The 20,428-nt window shown below is 38.1% G+C and overlaps 1 protein-coding gene across 3 annotated transcripts in view; it reads left to right on the forward strand.

The window, feature by feature from the left end:
- The window catches only part of LOC135092236 (uncharacterized), a 29,996-nt gene extending 16,073 nt beyond the window's left edge, over positions 1–13,923 (forward strand). For all 3 annotated transcript variants that reach the window (XM_063990806.1, XM_063990644.1, XM_063990735.1), the window contains 3 exons: positions 162–1,761; positions 3,643–4,051; positions 11,534–13,923. In XM_063990806.1, the coding sequence (XP_063846876.1) occupies positions 162–1,761; positions 3,643–4,051; positions 11,534–11,687 (2,163 nt within the window). In that variant the 3' untranslated portion in view covers positions 11,688–13,923. The remainder of the gene's footprint in view (positions 1–161; positions 1,762–3,642; positions 4,052–11,533) is intronic.
- The last annotated feature ends 6,505 nt before the right edge of the window (positions 13,924–20,428 follow it).

Raw genomic sequence — 20,428 nt, forward strand, 5'->3', positions numbered from 1 at the left:
CTGAAATATTTGCTTTTTCAAAATTTAGGATACAGTATGTAGATATATTGAAATTGGCATTTATATGTTAGGGTAGCATATGAAAATGTCACACGTTGTGCAATTAATTTATCCCTTTATAACTGATAAAGCAGTATCTATAAAAAATGACCAATTTTCAGACAGAAGGGAAGGAAGTCCATACATCCATACTTGATGATCCACTTGAGGGGCCAAGCTGGCTGCTTGATGTCGGAAGGTCACGTTTCTACTCACGTTGCCGAAGAAAGACACAGAGGCAGAAACGTGGCAAGAAATCTAGTGATGTTACCTTGGACTCATCAGATGAGGAGAGTGATGGAATTGTGGTTTCACCAGTGCTTAGTAATGGTGGATTTCAGGGATCCAGGTCTAGGAAGAAAGTTTCTTTAGCCACTGCACCAACAGATAGTCCACCACTTTCGCTTGATCACAGCTGCCTTGATTCACCCTCCTCCATGCGGACCAGGCTAGAAACTTTAGAGGGTGCAGGTGGACGGAGGAGTAAAAGGCACCTAAAAAGAAAACAATTTGTAGAATCAGAAAACTTAGAGATTAAAGGGGAAAATATTTTTGTCAGTTTGGAGCAGGATAAGCAAATTAATCAAGGAATAATACCAAACACACAAAGCCCTGTGGCTGAAGTTGGTACTCCTAAGAAGGTGGTTACAAATGTGAACTCAATCACAGACAACAAAGGGCAGTCTTGCAACACTTCATCTGCATTTATTTCTAGGAGTCCAGTGGCTCTTCGGGAAGATGCTGATATAACCTGCAAAATTGTTACTAATATGGATATAACCATGCCAGTCTCAAATTTAGTTATTCAAGAGAATCCACCAGTAATTCATGAGAATCCAACTGTAATTCAAGAGAATCCACAAACATGTATAGAAAAAAACATAGATAGTTCACAAGATGAATTAAAAGTCACTCAGTCAAAAAGGAAATTCTTCAAAACCAGAGAAACGGAATTGTCAGAGGAAATCCCAGTAAATTGTGAGAAAACCCCGTTTGATCTTTCAATGCTTAATGAGACAGTGGTTGATGTGCCACGATTTTCATCAACTAGAACAACTGAGAAAGAAAACTTACCACCTTTATCAGCCAAGTCTCCTAGTGAATATGCAAGTTTATGTAATGTGTCTGTTGTTCTCGAAGATGTTATGAAACAACCAGAGTACTCAAAGACACCTAGGGAATTCATTCAATCAGCATGGAAAGAAAGTCAATCTGCTGAGTGTATTCCTTCTCATACTCCTAGAAAATTGAGAAGTGTCAGTAGAAGAACACTGCAATATACTGTAAACTGTGATGAAGACAATGAAGAGATAGAAAAACCAAAGAGGGCAAGAAAGACAAGAAGGAATGGTGAATCGAGTTCAAGCCTAGTTAACAAGAGTAGGAGAACAAATTCAGCAAAGACTCTCGTTGATGATGAAGTTGTTGACATTGAGTTCCAGGAATCAGAAGACAAAAAGACTGATCCTTTGACAGATACAGACATTGTTGGAAAGAATTTAGAGAAATGTATTGTTTTACTTAACAAAACACCCACTATTGAGAGTTCTGTTTTGCTAGAAGCAGAGCCACTAGAGGTTCTGTCAGATATTCACCAGCAGGAGCAGCCTTCTGAGAAAATGGAAGATCCTCAGGTACATGATGAAGAGGTGGAGGCAACATCAGGTGTAAGCCCAGACACTCAACAGGAGAGCAGCCATGTTGAAACAATGATAAACACTGGTGAGTTACATCAGAACTTATTCATATCAAAGATGGGTCTATAGAGTGGATTGTAGGGTTATCATAATGGAGAAGCTTGATTAATTCACCAGCTAGAAACAATATATCTCCCTTTCACACTGCAGCCTATGTGGACCCAGCAATGAAAAGGTATGAACGTAAGTCTGGATGGAGGCCAGAATTACTGGCTTTCCACTCCACCCAAACAGTAAAGTCGCAACTTTTGGACTAGTGTCCATACCTGTCTCCCACTGGATGGACAAAACCTATGGCATAATAGGATACAATTCCAAATCTTCTGTCTGGACAAGGATTCAATCTTGGTCTTCACAGTTGAAAGCATAAATCTTATTTTCAATACCTTTTGGGCAATACTCTCACAGCCTAGTATCTAAGTGAGACCTTATTGATTATGATTCAGTGGTAAACATCTACATAACAGTAAGTGTCATATGGAAATAAAATAAAATTGTTCTTGTTATTGTAGGATTAAAGAAGGAAATGGGAAACAGGAGCACTTATGAAGGAGACATTGGCATTGTATCTTAAGATGGATTGTACATTTCACTTTGCTAGGACCTCAACATGAACCTAGGATATGAAGCATTGATTAATGAACTATAGAAGGGATGATGAAAATAGCTTTCTCTTGTCTCCAGAAATGTGTTTGGTGAGGAGGTACAAATGAATTGCGATCTGTGAGTGATCAATACATACGAAGCGTCCTGCATTATACGAGTAAGAGCCACTTGTGCTGCCCTGGCCAAAACCAAGATAACTGTACATAGCACTCTATTGAGATCTTAAATTTCACCCGGGAGTGGATGAGTGTCCTGTCAGTAAGATTGGAAATCTATACAAGGAGAGAATAATTTTTATGTCTAGTCAACTATCAATGCGGGCGCAACATGCTGCAGAGCAATATTCCGTGTTAGAAGGGCTGCCTATCCAGGATAAGTTGCTGTTATAATCTGGAAACTTCGGAATTAGTTCCTCTTGTTTTGGTGTCTTTGTTTAGACAAAGGATGCTCCCAGCTTTTCTGCTGTGTATTAGTAACTGGATGAGAGGCCTTAAACCATTGCTCAGTTTCTTCATCATTTTTCCACTTATGGTATTGTTAATATTGTTATTTTTTATTTTCATATTCCAATATTCACAAATTATTATTGTGGGCAATATTCAGAGACAAAAATGCTCACACCTGTGAACTTCCAAAATCATAACACAATTTATAAAAGATATACAAAAATTAGGTAGTGAATATCATGATTTTAAACATTTTTTGAGGACATTATGATTTTGATTGTCTACCGGTCATTTTGAGATCCAGTTCACTGTCATAGCATACATAATAAGAAAGTTATGGTTGTCTGAAGTTCGCCAAACTTTGAGCACTTTTTTCTCACTTCTATATTTTGGCGTGAGCAGCCCAAGCAGCCCTTGTAATGCAGGACGCCTCATATTTCTGTAGTTATGAGTGAAATAATTTTGTTTATTTGATTTTTTTAGTACAGAATTTGTTTATGAATAAGAAATCTAAGAGAATGACCTGAAAAGTATGAATATGCATTTTGTTTTTGCTAGTGAACAAAGAAAAAAAAAAAGAAATATATATTATATATATATATATATATATATATATATATATATATATATATATATATATATATATATATATATATATATATATATATATATATATATATATTATATTATACTGAATGGAGAAAAATTCAAAATCTGCTGTTGCTACAAATTTGCACATTTTCTTTACAGATAGTTATTAAACAATACATCTCATTTGTAAATTGCTATTCATTTGTATTTCATGGAAATTAGTGCAGAGAACTCTCATAACTTCTTGTTTTGTTTGTTTCCAGACTTTATTGAAAAAGAAGAGTGTGAAGGAGATACTCAAACTGGAACAAAGAATGATGAACCTGAAGATGACTGTGTTGTGCTTGAAGATTTTTGTGATGAGCAGATTCAGGAAACTCAGGGTACATCTCAAGAACAGACCAATAGTGAGCCGCCTGTCATTGCTGGGAGTCCAAACACTGCATTTGAAGGCTTTCAGAGTTCAGAAACATCAGAGAATTGCAGGAAGACTGCATATCAGATGAAGTCATTCTTTAGTAAACCAGAGAAAGGAAGTCCAGTTCATTATAGTGTTGAAGTTCAAGATTCTTCAGACACCAAAAGCATTGCAGAGATCTCATCAGGTGACTGTGGTAGAAGAAGGAGAGCTGCTCTCAAGGTTTCATCATTCAAAGAAGTTGCCCTTAATAGGTGAGTGTTTACTGTACGTACAATATATATGTAAAAGTAACTTTTATACCAGCATTCCTTAAACATTCTAGTCATACAAGAAAGCTTCCTTGGGCAAATAACTTTTCTTAAACTAATGTTTTCATCAGCATTAGCACATTGATAAGCAGTGCAAATAATGTGCACCATAGTGTCAGTTTTATCAAAACATCAGTGCAGTGGAAAGATCTTAAGATACAGTCACACGATCTATGTTCTCCAGAATTTTGTCTTGTTTCAAATTTGGTTGCAATTTATGGGAAACTCGGTCTACCATTGTGTCAGTTATTTTTTGTTAGGTCAGCAAGTTGTGGCCAAAAGGTGTCAGCTTGATTAGTTACAAGTTTCTTAGAATTGTTGAAGAATCCTGAAATGACAAACCTAAGTTTTAAGTAAATGTGATGTGAAAGTTTACTGACACCTAAATATTTAGGTCCTGAACGCACTTGTTGCCAAGTTGTGCAGGGTTCTCTGCCACACTCACAGATGCTCATGTAGGTGTGTTCTGCTTTTGTAGGATTGGAGTAGCCAGGTTTAGTAGGTTTTGGGGATGTCTTGTCCAAGCATAGAAAATTGTTATTGTTGTGATCTTTACTACAATATATATATGGATCATAGTATACAAAAAGGAGGATGGACAGAGCAATGGCTTGAGAATAGAGAACCATCCACTGCAGCACAATGGTAAACCCTCTTGTATAGTCTTGTGTGTCTATTATTCACCAGTCTTAGTCACTTGCATTTCATGTTTCTTTTGTACAGTAAAAATCACAATACCAAAACATCTAGATCCAATGTTAGTCTTTTCAATTAATGTTTCCCAGAATCCAACAGTCCTGCATCTGACCACACTGGAATACATTCTTGGGAGAAAATTTTTGGGAGTAAATTTTTGCAGAAAATTCTTGAGAAAGCATCTCATGTGACCATGACTTTATAAAATACAGTATCATCATAAACATTGAAATTCATAATACTGCCTCACTATGCAGGCACCTAAGGCATTATGACAATGGAAAGAAGACATTATTTTCTTAAAAAATCCCTTTTATGAGATAAGAATTCTTGAGCTAAGGGATTCATATTTTAAAAGGAGCAGCGAGGATATATATATGAGCAAGGATTTCTGTGACAAATTGTTGCCTAAGAAATGTGTACTGACAGAAACACTGTTTGTTCAAGGAAATACATGTGTAGTATTACATTTACAAATGCAATTTGTTATTGGTCTCATTCATTCAAAGTCACTATTGTATAAAAATTTGTGCTTAAATGTAGGAAAATATCTGAGATGAAAAGTAGCACTGAATCATGACTCCTCAGCTTTCACTTCTTACTTTCATCATGGTGCTGGTATAATGTAATAGTGTTGATTACTTGCTTTGAAATTCTGATGTCATGTAAGGGACCATCCCATGTGTAGGATTGATCTGAAGGTTTTTAGCCACTCCCTTTCTTGATCATTTCATGATGTGGAAAATTTCAGTTCCATGTATCACTTACATACATTTGCCTCTTTCTCTAAAGGAGCATGAGTGGTGTTTGTGTTGTACTTTTCACATATGTATACCTTTACAGCTAATTTTTCTCATTTCCAGCTCTAGATTACCATAATGACAGTTAAAATTGATAACAAATTTATATATAATTACATGATTTAATGGTTGGCAGACACAAGTATCATTGCACACATTTCCTCTGGTTTTTAACTTGTAGATAAAGTTAGATAAGATTTGGGTAGGTAAGTAGGATGAGGTTAGAGAATTCAGATTTAGTTTCATAAATTTTCTGATTATGATACAAATTTTGAGGAATCAGATTTTCATGAGATCAGAAGACTTTGTCAAGGTTTGGAGAAAGCACTTAAGACAGTGGTAGTGAGTGCACTGGAAACTAAGTTGCTACTGGCCAAAAGCTGACTCAGGATCCTAATTGTGCATAAAAGATGGATGAGTTTCTGGAATGCCATGTGTGCCAGAAAATTTGATACACCAGAGCCTTTGCTGTGTGACCATTTGGTTGTGATCTCTTGTGGCAGCTGGAAAGTGCAAATACTTTGTGCTCTGTATTGAATATGTAACCATGACAGTAGCATTGTACTATAGTAAAAAATGTAATTGCTGACACACAAGGTTGTATACATTTGCATGAGATTATACATGGACAATTTGCGGTAATTTTATTGCAAATGTCTTCAAGCTGATTTTCAAGTACGTATACTTTTTAGGGGAAATCTATAATTCTTGTTTGTGGAAATACAATATATTTGGGAACCAAGTACAAAGTTGGGTGAATTTGGCCATCAACTTTGGTGCCACACAGTCAAATACAACAGTGATGTCCAGGATGATCAGGGATGAGCAGTCAGCATGGAGCACAGCAGTGTGCCAGCACTAGGACAGGAGGAGGAGATCTGAGGTGGAGGGACCATTCCTTAAGCTGAATTGCAATGGGTGCTCTGCCACCTACCCTCTGACAATCCTCTCAAAGATCTTGCTGAGAGAGAAATGAGATGGGTCAGTAGTTGCCAGGCTCCAATCCCAGATTACTTTTTTGCATTGGTGTGACCCTCACTTCCTTCCATTGTGATGGTCACACCCTGCATTGCAGGCACCAGAAGAAAATATGAGTGAAGAAATAGGCAATCTGCTCTGCACATCCCTTGGAGAAGTGGATTTCACTACATCTGCTCTTGGTTCCTTCTTGGTGTTTGTGCTTCTTAGATGTTTCCTGATGGCATTCTTGGTGATACAGACCCCCCCTCCAGGGTTGTGTCAACCAGATGAGGGAGGATGAGAAGCCATTTGTCTTATTCTTTGGTCCTCATCTTCTGGGATAAGGTGTGGATGAGGTGGTTGTCTTTAGTTTGGCTGAGGACAGCCAGCACTCCACCACACATATGCAGTGCAGGTATAGACTCATGGGAGGTGACACTCTGTCTTTCCTTCAACAAGTTCTACCATGGTTGGAGATGGTCTGGGTAGAGGTGAATTTCCTCTTGAGAAAGGCTTTCCATCTTGCCTCTGCCCCATTTTGTTGTCATTATCAAGGCTTTGTATGCTTTTCTGTGCAAAGCCTTGTTGTGCTGTGAGGGGTGCTGCTTATAGGGGATCCAAGATGTTAACTTGTACTCAGCAGCAATGTGGCATCTATAGCCAAACCACAGCTCCCTTGAGCTGGCCATGCAATTCCTTTGGGATCCTGGTAAAGGGGTCATCATTTTGATGAGGGTCAGTGGTGAACACTGTTACAGGTAGACACCATCAAGGGCAGCCTTGTTGCTTCCAAGTCATTGTGGTCCCACAGCCAGATGTGCTGGCATGCCTTCATGTGGTGGAGCAACACAGAGTGGAGAGCACAGTTTGGTAGTCAGAAATAGCCACCCAGTCCAAGAGTGGCACTCCACACAGTCATCTGGCAGATTGGTAAGCACTGGGTCCTGGGAGCCTTAGTGCTGCTGGTTTGTGAAGCTAACATAGAACCACCATCAGCTTGGTGAAGGCCTTTACTACCAAGTGCTGCTTTAGGTCTCCCACAATCAGCATATTCTGGTAGTTGTGGCCAGCCATGATGTCACTTAGGCAGTCAGTGAGGTACTCAAGGAGGCTGCTGCCTTGCTAGTGTGGGAGGTAGGCTGCACAGTGAAACAGAACACTCCTGTCTTGGGAGGTAAAGGAAGAGTAACTCTACTGGCATGCATGACTGACCCTTTGTCAGTCATGCATGACCCAGTGGATGTATCCAGAGGTTCTGTCACAGATAGTAATGTGCCTGTTGCCCAGGTCTCCACCATCACCACAGTGTCTACTCTGCCCGAGGACAAAGTTTTATGTCATATGCCAATATTAGTCCTGAAGCCTTGCACATTGACTGAGAGGACAATGAGGCTGCTGGTGCCCTTCCCAGCTTTTTGGGCCAGCAGCCACAAGCTATGGAGAGTTGCATTCAGGCCAGGTGTTCTTGGCTGTTCAGTATTTGTCAGTAGGCAGGGATGTAGTTGGGCTGAGGAGGAGGTACTTGGTGCTCTGACAAGATTGTCCAGTGGCTCATGTATATCACCTATCTCCATACCTCAGGTATTTGTTGCTCTGGTCTGCCAGATGCCCATGCTGGCCACAGTAATCACACCACACACCACTACTATGCAGTAGATTGTTGTGTGGCATCAATGACAGCATGGGCCACAGAAGGGTCACTTGTTTGGTAACCTACCTACCTACTTCCCACCCCAACCCTTTCACACACACACACACACACACACACACACACACAACACACACACACACACACACACACACAGCATTTTGACGATGTGGAGGCGGAATGGAGCTTTTGCTATCTGAAAAAAGTGGTTGTAGATATTAATGTGGATCTTTTGTTATATTAAAACATGGATGCATATAGTAATGTGGATGGTATTTTCACTGTGGATGCTACGTAGAGGAAGATGTGGAGGAAGATATCTGATACATCACTAGTATGTATCATCTTCCACAGCAGTCCTAAATTTTGGACATAATTGGCAAGATAATGGAATGAAACAAAGGAGAAATTTATAATTGTTACTTTATCTTGAAAACTTTCAGAAATATGGGATGGTTCCTTAAACACTGTGATTATAAGCTTGATTAATTTTTTTATTCATTTATTTTTATTTCTGTTCTTGCTGACCTAAGTGCAGCTGCAGTCTGGATGAGTGATAATGCATCAACTTGACTGGAGGGAACCAAAGAGGAGACTGGATAGAGTGAACCCGTGAAAGATTGTGTTCCTGGGGTCACATGGAGAGAATGGATGAGAATGAACTGAGAGCAGCAAAACATTTTAAATTAATGGAATCTGCCAAGAGATATATGATGGAAAAAATGTGAAATAAGGCATAAAAGAGAAAATTGCAAGCTACAAGACAGACAAAAAGTGTGACAAGTATTTATTTAAATACTTCATGATGGCATCACCCTGGTACTTAGGAGCTCTTCTCAAGGAGTATCCAGTGGGTCTGTTTCTGAAAACTAATATTAAGATGGTTGTCAACTTATGCAAGAGATTCATTGAGGAACACCACATGTATTACAAATGTTTCAAGTGTTCAGAGGTATTTTTACTTGGACAAATTTCAGTGGCTTCTTAATCTACTAGGTGTTTCAGGGGCTGTTACATTATTTTTCAGGAATAACACTCTAACAAACTGATGAATTGTGATAATACTTTGACAGAGCATGTTTCAGACACTGCTAATATTCATCACTATGGTCAAGTGCCAAAAATGAATAATAAAGGCACTTGCTCTTGTACTACATTAATATATGTAAGACAGCCATCTACTGGAAGCACAAAGATGTCATGACATCATTGTGATGTCACTCCCTCAGCTCCACCCCCACAGAGGAGGATTTGTTTTTTCATTGGCAATAAGAAATAAAATTTACAGTGCTCAGAGTATTATATTTGTATAATTTGTGCATCCATCATGTGTCTTTTCCTTTCATCTGTGATGCATGCCTGGAAATCACACATTGCTCCATAAATTCTAAGTATGAAAGTATTAGGTACTGTAAACTAACTATACCTACAATAAGATGAAAGCATTATAAATGTGCACAGTACTTTCAAGTAATGGACATATGCCTCTCTCTCTCTCTCTCTCTCTCTCTCTCTCTCTCTCTCTCTCTCTCTCTCTCTCTCTCTCTCTCTCTCTCTCTCTCTCTCTCTCTCTCTCTCTCTCTCTCTCTCTCTCTCTCTCTCTCTCTCTCTCTCTCTCTCTCTCTCTCTCTCTCTCTCTCTCTCTCTCTCCAAACATTTGTTATGCATGATGGGATCAGGAACCTGACTGTCATAACTGTATATTTTATGATATGCTGGATCCTCATGCTGGTAATACTTTGTCATAATTGTGTTCCTATTTTATCAGCAACATAACTGTTGTTAAGTTATTTTTTAACTTGCTAAAGTTTGGCCATGGTGTAAGTATAGAACAGTTAAGACTGGTTTGATTCATCTTCTGGTACAACAAATCTCAAGTGGTGGTTGGTTAAAGTTGTACTGTAATAACCATACGTTGTTTGAGTAACGTGAGGTGGCCCCAAGCTTTTGTTTAGAGGATCACCATGATACTTCTGCCCCCATTTGAGAAAATGTTATTAGTAAACACACCAATCACAAAGTTGAGACTTAAGATCCAGTGCATCAGTTGAATGGTATGATTGACGTGTCCATGTGAAGATGAAAGATGAGTATGAGTGGATGAAATTTAAAAGGGAAGGTTGAATAGTAGCTAAATAAGATTTAGAAGATATCAGAGATGGACAAGGAAGCTTTATAATTTGATAAGCAAGTGCTATTAAACCTTACAGTTTGACAGACTTGCCTTCAGATGACCAAGGCTCCTCAGGCTAGTGTGCAGTTAGCTAAACAGTGTTGCCACCGTCCAGTGAGTTTCATTCAGCTTGTAACACTATGTAACCCTTTCATCATCATCATTAACATTGGAAAGATAGACTTGTTGTATTTGGTTACTAGATATATACCTTAGATATAATTTCATGAAATGATTTCCTGTGTGTCAATAGCACTTTAGTTAGGGTAGATCTCCTAGGATGTGACAAAACTTTGTCATAAAACTTATCATTTCCTTCAGTTTCAATCAGGTACAGTTTAGGTTGCTTGCAGCTCCATTTAATTTTAGAAAAGATACTGTGATTATTATATAATTACTTTGATTACTGAAAATCAATGTTATATTTAATAGTAACATGGTAAAATAGTTCAAAGGATGCACAGACACAGACACTTACCACCTGCAGGGCAGTTGCTTAGTGTGTAAGTGCCATGGCTCACCATGAGATGAAACCTCACAGCTATGACACTACTTCATGTAACAGACTGTGCATCCCATGTTTATTTTATTTTATTTATTTAATTATTTATTTTATTAATTAATGTTTTCCTGGCAATGCAACAATGAAGTCATATATATAGTGCCAGTGGTTAACAAAAGGGTAATCAAAATGTTAATTATTCACAGCTGTCCCATGTTCCACAGTAATACTAAATGTGTGATTTTTAGTGTGTTGTAAATTAACAAGAAAGAACTTTACCAAGGATTGTGGCAGAATATATGTAAAAACATTACCATGGATTGTGGCAGAATATACTTAATCATACCTCTGGAATTATAATTTAAAAGCATCTATTTTTTTTACTGAATTTTTGACATCAATAATTTGCAGCATAATTAAAAACTGAATAGGTTCCTGGTGAATGATGATCAGTATCTGTGGAGTACACTAATCATTAACAAAAATATGAATCCTTCTTAAAATTTTAAGAGAAATCATACCATGTTTGTTGAGAACTGCCAATATTTATATTTTTTTTATGGAATCCAGTTTTTAATTATCTTTGTTAGTGTAATCTTTTTATAAATCAGATTACTGTTTACAAATTTATTATATCTTTCTACAGAAAAATGCGACGAGGAGAGAATAATGCAATCATCGTAGCAGATTCAGAGAAGGGCCGAGGCAGGAGTAAAAGTAGAGGAAGTGGAGTGAAAAGGCAGAGAAGAGGGAGGAGCATTGCTGCAGGCAAGGCTGTTGAGGGTGAAGCATCTTCATGAAAAAGATAATTGTCTTCTTCATAAGGGCTTGTTGATTTTACAGATTTTATAGAGGCCTCACAGTTTCAGTAATCTGCTCTCAGTATCCTATGTAAAAAAATATATTATTATTATTATTAGTAGTAGTAGTTGTAGCACATGATCTTGTGATAGGATAGCAATGATAGACTTATAATGGGCTGCAAATTTAGAGTTGCATATTTGTGTACTTTTATAAGAGATAGCAGCACCAAATGTAAGTTGAATAATATTGGAGATGTGTTAGGACATTGTCACATTCTTCTTCAGTATTCTTAGTACTCAGTTTTAATCCATATGAGTTATGACTAAGATATTCATTCTTTAAAACATTTAAGTGATTGATTTATTATGAAAATTTAGTGAAGTCATTCTGGTAATAAAAAGTTGCACAAAGGACAAGATTGGCCTTGGTGGGATGAGAGTAAGAGACTGTCCCTGAGAACATCACACTCTGAGGGACACCACGAGGCATGAGCTGACTGCTATGAAGAAATGACTTTGTACAAGGAAAACAGTATATAGGATTTATTGAATGATTCATTAGTTTTGGTACTCAAATTAGATCTTGTACATAGTTCTGAAGGTTTTACCAAAACAAATATTAAACTAGGTACCACTATACATTTCAATATGGAGGTTTATGCAGGTTATTTTTTTTCATTAAACCTCAAGATTTTTTTTTCTCATTCACTTGATCATGGTAATTCCCTTTTCTTTTCTTCTTCATGTATCTCATTCAGTGTTGTCCTTTGTTTTTAATAAATAAATAGATTTTATATATGTATTTAGTGACCCTTGGAAAAGTTATCACTTGTTTACAAACCATACAGTTTTAAGTTAGCATATAAGGATAGAAATTATGAAATACAAGCAAATCATAATTTACAAATGAGTAAAATTTCTTCTTAACTTTTACCTTGCCTTGTTTATCCCTTCACTTTCTTGTCTTTTAGAGAAAACACACACACACACACACACACACACATACATACACACACACACACACACACACACACATGCAGGAAGAAAGTTAATCTTCCATACCAGCCAGACACAAGGTCACGGCTCCTTGGCATGCATTCTATATTTAATCAATTTTAGGTAAACAAGAGCCACAATGTGAAAGAGGACAAGCCCCTCTGTGTTTTCATCCAGCTTAAGACACCTTGTTGAGGAAATATTTGCTCTGATTCTGCCTGATAGACCTGCCTAGTGAGGTTGTTTATCTGATTTAGCTTCACTGATTGTCAAAACTTGCAGATCTTATGACCAGAGCAAAGAAGTGTTCCAATGAAGAGGATGCACATCTTAAAACACAACAAAAAATTAATACACTAACATAAAACTACTTGTAGGACTGAGTGAGTATTGACATAATGTCACATATAATGTATTGAAGTGTGGGTAGACATTACTGAGGTTAATGAATGTTGGTGAGTGAATACTGATCAGATCCATTCATTCTTCTCAACTTTCTGCTTTTCTTAATGGCTATGGACTTTCATGCTATTATTTTTTAACTTTATAATTTTATGTAATATTTTTGTTTTGCATATCTTATTTTGTTTATCAAGAGTGCAGTATGGACCATGCCACACACAACCTACACACACACACAAACACACATGATGAGAGGACTGATAGCCTTTGCTCCCCACCAGGAAGTCAAAGTCACAGCTCCTTGGCATACATTCCATACCTATTCACTGAACATGGATTACAGTGTGAAAAGAGAAGACCAAATTGTCTTCGGTAATCCCAGGATTGAACCCGGGACCTCTTGGGGGTTGACTGGATGTGTGAACCCTAATACCAGTGGATTTTTACTTCATAGATAAATTATCCTTACTATATTAGATCAAACTCTTAAAATTCTCTTTAACAAATCAAAAGATATTTCTTCTACATGATTGTCTCCATGACTGTCTTCAGAATGGCAAGTAAGTTAAGAAATTCAGTGATTGCGGTCACACCACCACTCTTCACAATGTTGGGAACTAAGATATTCAAGCTAATGTTTGTAAAATTATGATTAGCTGTATTTACTGCATTTCACAGAATTTTGTATGCATATCAGTATTAGATATAAATCATCCTTTAATTTCACGGAAGAAAATTGTCATGGTTTGTATACAAGCTTCATATTAATTTTCAGATCTGATTATTCTCTGTTTTTTTAAAATATTATTTTGCTTTATAATAAACAGAAAAGAAATCAAGAACTCTTATGATTTTCAAAACCATGTAACCTAAGTGTTGTGGCAATGACAGAGTCGGTGTATAAAATTTTAGTGTAACCACTATATGAATAAGTATGTATTGCATTTTTCTGTTAATTTATCAAATCTGTTTTTGTTTGTATTGGCCTTTGTCTGTGTTGTATATTTTAGTCCAAATATTTATGTCATCATTTTGAAAGGTCTGTTACCCGATGGCAGTTTACAGAGCAGCACTGGTGATGAAGTTCATGTTCAAGACGTACAGTATTGCATGGCAATGTCCAAGGCTGATCTGCATTGTCTGACTTGTAAAGTCATAAAGTTCACATCAGGCAATGGTGCAAGACTGCCATAGCATTACCACTCAGTCAGGCATTGGGAGGATAGTAAACAGTTATTCCTCCTAGAGTGAGGATGGATCTCTCCCACATTTACACTTTTCGTGTGGTTTGCATTCAAGTGAAACTAACTGGAGGGATGCAGTGAACACCAGCTGCTAGCTTTGAACATTCTTCAACCAATAAAAAAACTGGGACTGCTCTTAGGGTAACAGCACGCTGGATTATATATGTATTTACCCATCTTGGTGTTAACACTACACAAGTCCAAGATGAGTGAGCCCATTAAAACTAAGCTTTGATGTCAATGAGCTGAGAGTTAAATGCGTTGATGTCAATGAGCTGACTGGGTGGGAGAGCGTTTTCAGTGTGAGAGGTCTGAGTGCATCAGTGAAGAAAAAGGAAATGAATGCAATATGTAAGCAAGCTCATCTGACGTTATGTGTGTGAGTATATGGGGAAGAATATAAGGCCAGTAAGGGTGAAATGACCTTGAAAGACCTTGATATCTGTGCGTGTAATAGTGAATGTGAAAACAATGATGGGATGAATAATAATGTGAAGATTTTAACTGAAACTGATGCACCGAGTTTTGAGAAATTTTCAAGACAAGATTCAAGCTTAGAGACCAAAATCTGACATTAACCTTTTGACATCCCCACATCCAAACCATGGTATTCTAAATCTAGGGAAGAGCTGTTAAGTAGAGTAAATATCATGGAAGCGTGATGTGCAGGTGTCGGAAGCATCGTAAAGGCTTCCACCACCTGAAAAAATAAATAAATAAATAAAAATAAATAAATAAAAAATAAAAATAAATAAATAAATAAAAAAAATACATGTATAGATTGTGCCATTATTATGATTTTTCAGAGAGAGAGAGAGAGAGAGAGAGAGAGAGAGAGAGAGAGAGAGAGAGAGAGAGAGAGAGAGAGAGAGAGAGAGAGAGAGAGAGAGAGAGAGAGAGTGCTATTATTATGATTTTTCAGAGAGAGAGAAAGAGAGAGAGAGAGATACGCGAACACAAAGCAACGTGAGCAATTACACTTCCATACTCTCAAAGACTAACTTGGACGGGAGCTGAGTAGAAGGGAGGAACAACACGACAAAAAAAGAAAAAAAAAAACTGCAGGGAATAATAGAAGGAGATAGAAAGCGGACAGGCGAAATGGTGAGCGTGTGGGGAATGCATGAAAGAAACACAGATCGAGATAGTCTTGTGAACTGCTGTACTGAAAATGAACATATTACAAATGGAGACATTTTTTTCCCAGCGCGGGGTTCATGGCGAGGCAAGAGCTTCAGAGAAAACGGAGGGGAATGGGACGCCGGACAGGGAGGACTAGGGAAAAAGGTGTCGGTGTGGGCGCGGAAAAATGTCCTTGCCAGAATCATGCGAAGGGGAGGATGTTGGACCAGCGACAGAGTAGTTTGGAGATAGAATACATGGAGAAAAGAAAAAATTACAGCTTGCCTCCATTCACCAGCAACCTGTAGCATCCGTCCTTGTCTACCAGCGAGGCAATGACCATGCGAGACTTGAGGAAAATGAGTCGAAAGAACTGCTAGGCTCCAGAGACCATGTTAACCCTTTTACTACGATACGAAACAACAGCGCCATAAGTAATGCATGAAGTCTTTATAAGCACCTGCAAGAAATGAGGCGATGAAAAGAGCATATTTTGTAATTTGTACCCAGTTTAAAGATCGGAGGTGGTTATAAAACAAGTAAAGATGTCTCAGAGGGATTAGTAATTAAAGAAAGGTGTACCAAATAGCAGTCAAAAGGTTAATTAAGTGAGAAGTATGCAATAAATCGATGGAAGATGCTGCGATGAATGGGAGGACAATGGAATAAAGAACAGAAATATATAATAGCTAAATATTTGAATCAAGTACTTAATAAGGAAATAAATCAAGAGAAGGATGTGGATTTGACAGTGAAAGATGAAGTGTGGTGGTTCTGTTAGTGTAAAGGGAAGGCTATAGAAGGATATGATAATACATCCGGGAGCAGTACCTATTTTGAAGCTCAGCTGTACACATGGCTGGGGAGGAGGTACTGAAAACTTCATAAAAATAAGGTAGATCCGTGAATGCAAGGAAAATTACATGTTTGTTCCTCTTTCACAATGTAGTTAGTTTCTCTGTTCATAATATTTCCCACTGAAAACTTTGTAAACTAAAATAAATTCGTAAATTGATGGCAAATTAAATGAATCGAGTCTGTATCTTCAAGCATTTACGTGTCTATCTCGGATACTTTTAATAACTTTTTTTTTTATTATTTATTATTTTTTTATGGGCATTTCCAAGGTATAATTAAAAGATTCTGCACCATCAGTGAAGAAAATCATCGTGAGAACCTGACCACCTAATTATCTCTACAGTCTTTTAAATTAGTTTAGGTTGAGAGTGCAAAGCGTTACAGAATACAAGCCCGCGGGAAGGTTTAGCGGAGTGACTCGGAGCAACAAGAACACCCTGTCATTGCTGTTCCGGGGCTGTATTCCGAAACATTTCTACGCCGCACCTCCGCTACATTTAAAAGGCTCCAGTTGGTTGAAGTTACACCGGCTTTGAAGTGAAGTGCGTTTTTATGGTTCTAGTGACAGATTAACAAGATTTCTACATTATCAACAGGAGAAACACTCTTGAGAACATGATTAATCATCCTGTCGAACAAAGCGTTTCTGAATACGTCAGCAAACAAACAATTATACCCTTTCCAACAAGCAATAGTAGGCAAGATTACTTTCTTTTTTTTTTTTGTACCGTAGCTATGTTTCTCTGACATTACCATGACAGTAAACATTCATACCGCCTCAAACAAACAGAAGTAGCCTTACATTATCAAGACCTTTCTGTTTTTAATACTATAACTAGTTAGGTTAATTTATTTCAAATTCTACCATACAGATAACTCTACGATGGACGGATAATACATGTTTATTCCACCTTTATGATTGAATTAATTTCTTGCTGTTGTAACGTAAGATATGAAAAAAAGGAAAAAAAAAAAACTATTGGTTTATTTGTTTGTGTTGTGGGGTAGAATTAAATAGCCCAGGAAGGATCTTTAGTTCTGCTGCTACTTGAAATCTCTCTAATCTATTGTAATCCGTCGTGCTGGTTTCCTGCATAGTGTAATCCTTTCACAGATAAAAACAAATTTGTCTCATTAACATCTACAGCTCTTTAGACACACTTTGCATCAATCTCCTAAAGTTTTGTAACCTAGAAAAGTAAAATTAACCTCTCTCTCTCTCTCTCTCTCTCTCTCTCTCTCTCTCTCTCAAATAGTAGTGAAGGAGTTTATCCACATCTTGGGTCGATTCTTGTGAGTGGAACACATGACACATTCACTCGCTCCCATACACGTTCACCCCTCACTCACCACCTCATAATACGTGCACCATCCTGTAAAACAAAAAAAAAGAAAAAGAAAAAGAAAAAAATAGATAAATAAATAAACAAATATATAAATAAAAAAGAATATTCAGTATGTCGGGGGAATAATGTTACAACTTAGTTCTTAATGGAGCGGAGAACGCCTCCGTGCGCCTCCCGAGGAAACAGTTCGCAGCGCCACAAGACATGGTGAGGTAGGCGGGGGCCACAGACAATGCGTGTACTACAATCCACAAACAAGTGAGCCTCGCACGCGGGCCGGGACACAATGGTCGTCCGGCCGCTCCTTGACGCCCCCTGAAGAGTCAACATTTACAGTCATTAGAGCGAGGCAATGGTTCTGAAGAGACAAAGCGCTGCCGGTTCCTGGGCCCAACAAACAGACGGTTTCCGCCATCTCCCGCTCCTCCTCTTCCTTTCCCCTTCTCTTCCTCTCCCTCCGCCTCCTAATGATCTCCCTCACATATTGGCCTTCGCATTTTCATTTCCTAAAATTTTTCGAGTTATTTTATTATTCTTGTTATTTCTTTTTTCATAATGCTCCGTATCTTCGTTGTTATTCCATTACTATTTTCTATTTTATTTTAATTTCCCCGTGTAGATCGTGACCTGAAGTTGATTTGTCCTTAATTTTACTCTGTGGCATTTTCGTATCCGCATTTTTGAGGCGAGTGGTGTCCTGTGGCGCGTAAAGTGAAGAGGTTTGACAGTCAACGAAGATAAACGACACTGCGTTCCGGACGAGTGGCGGAAGCAGGAGTCAGCGCCGCAACGAGCGAAACAATGAGCGAGGAACAATGGGAGGGAGCGAGGCTGACCCGGGAGCTCTTGTTTTTGTGTGGCCAAATAATTGCTCTGGGCCGGGCGGGAAGAGGGGCGGCAGCCGATGTAAACAAACACACACTTTTGAGAGAACATTTCGAGTCTTTCCACCAGTGTGTGTGTGTGTGTGTGTGTGTGTGTGTGTGTGTGTGTGTGTGTGTGTGTGTGCGTGTGTAAAGCAATGGACTGTAATCTCGAATATTTTTTTTTTCTTATTTGAGTTTGTCTCTGAGTTAGAATTTGATCTGACTTATGACCTTTCTACAACTTTAGAAAATTACTGGAATTTTTATTCTATTCCCACTAGCAAATAAAAAATAAAGATGAAAAATGAATAAAGAAATTAAACATGAAAATAGAAAACCAATAAAAGCAACAAGTACACTTAAAATGGTCATTCAACAATACTGTTTTTTCGCACTAATAAAAGATGCATTAACACCAACTATCATCACAACAATGGAGATAAAAAAAATACCGTAATATGAACTTGTATCTTTCAATTTTTCGTGTATCATTCAATTTTCGTGTTCCCTACATTATTTTGTGAACCCCAACTTTCTTAACGATTCTGCCATACTGTCAGTGCGCTATTTTCGAGTAATGCAATAAATACTAATACTCTTACTCTAGGTATTAGTTTTTTCCCTAAGAGAATTTAAATACTGCATTGTGTGTTGCTGGGAAAAAAAAAAATCATGGGAGAGAATGAAGGAGTAAAACTATCAACAAGATCCAAGAAGACCCGCTCACTAATGACAACACGAACACACACACACACACACACACACACACACACACACACACACACACACACACATCTCTCTGTTGACTCGTGATTTGTTAAAAGTTGTAGCTGCACATTTTGCTGAGGCTGAATGGCAAGACAATATTTGAGTCTCATGAGTGAAACAGTCCTTTCAGGCGCGCTTCAGACAGACGACCGCTGAAATGTATGATAGGGATTTTTGACAAGGCACGCGAGGCTCGACAGGAAAGACTACAAAAGCAAATCCATCAGGCTCAGGGAGAACGCATGTAGTATTCTATTGACTGATTTTTCTGTCCGTTTCTATCCATTTTCTCTTTATCTATTTATCTACTACCTCTCTCGTGCGCTACATACAATACTCTTCTTCTTAATCTATGACTGTCAGAAGATGCAATCTGAGATTAACTTCATAACATGTAATAAAAAAAAAAATGCGAGTAGCGTGGATCCGACCCTTACAAGTACTGCAGTCCTTACTATCACCACCACTATTTACCTCTCGTCTACCCATTTAAAAGTCTTTATTCAGTTAAACAACCTCCAATTCAAATTTTGTTCATATTTATCACCAGTACGAATACTAAACCAAGCATGATCAACTATGCTCACTTGGTTCAGCAACCTACAGTCCAGATTTTGTCCATTTTTTACCACCAGTACGAATACCAAGCCCTGCGTGGTCTTTGGCACAATCAAGTTTGCCTTGATGCTGTTTTATTCATCGCTTTGATCATCTCCAGCCATCGATGCATCTGCCGACGCACACAGATTCACGCTAAACATTTCTAAATTCATATTAGCTTTCATCAAGAGCGCAGTGTCTTAAGGTGATTCATGAGATGTTCCACAATTTATCTTTTTGTATGGCCACTCAAAATAACGATCATACAAAATCTACCATAGAAACCTAACAAAATCACTTCATCATTCAACGTAATAACACGAAGATCTACACAATAAACAAACAACAAGAAGAAAAAGCAAAGACTTCCTGACGCAACAAAAGGAAACATCACTATCAACAGCAGCAGCAGCAGCAGCAACTCAGCAGCAGCAGCAGCAGGAGGAGGAAGAGGAGGGAAGCAGAAAGGGCAGGGCAGCAGAAACGCGACTCTCCAACACACTAAATAATGACCCGCTTGGCGACGCCTGGAGGGC

The sequence above is a fragment of the Scylla paramamosain genome, chromosome 1 (genome assembly GCF_035594125.1).
Source record: "Scylla paramamosain isolate STU-SP2022 chromosome 1, ASM3559412v1, whole genome shotgun sequence".
Classification (NCBI taxonomy): domain Eukaryota; kingdom Metazoa; phylum Arthropoda; class Malacostraca; order Decapoda; family Portunidae; genus Scylla; species Scylla paramamosain.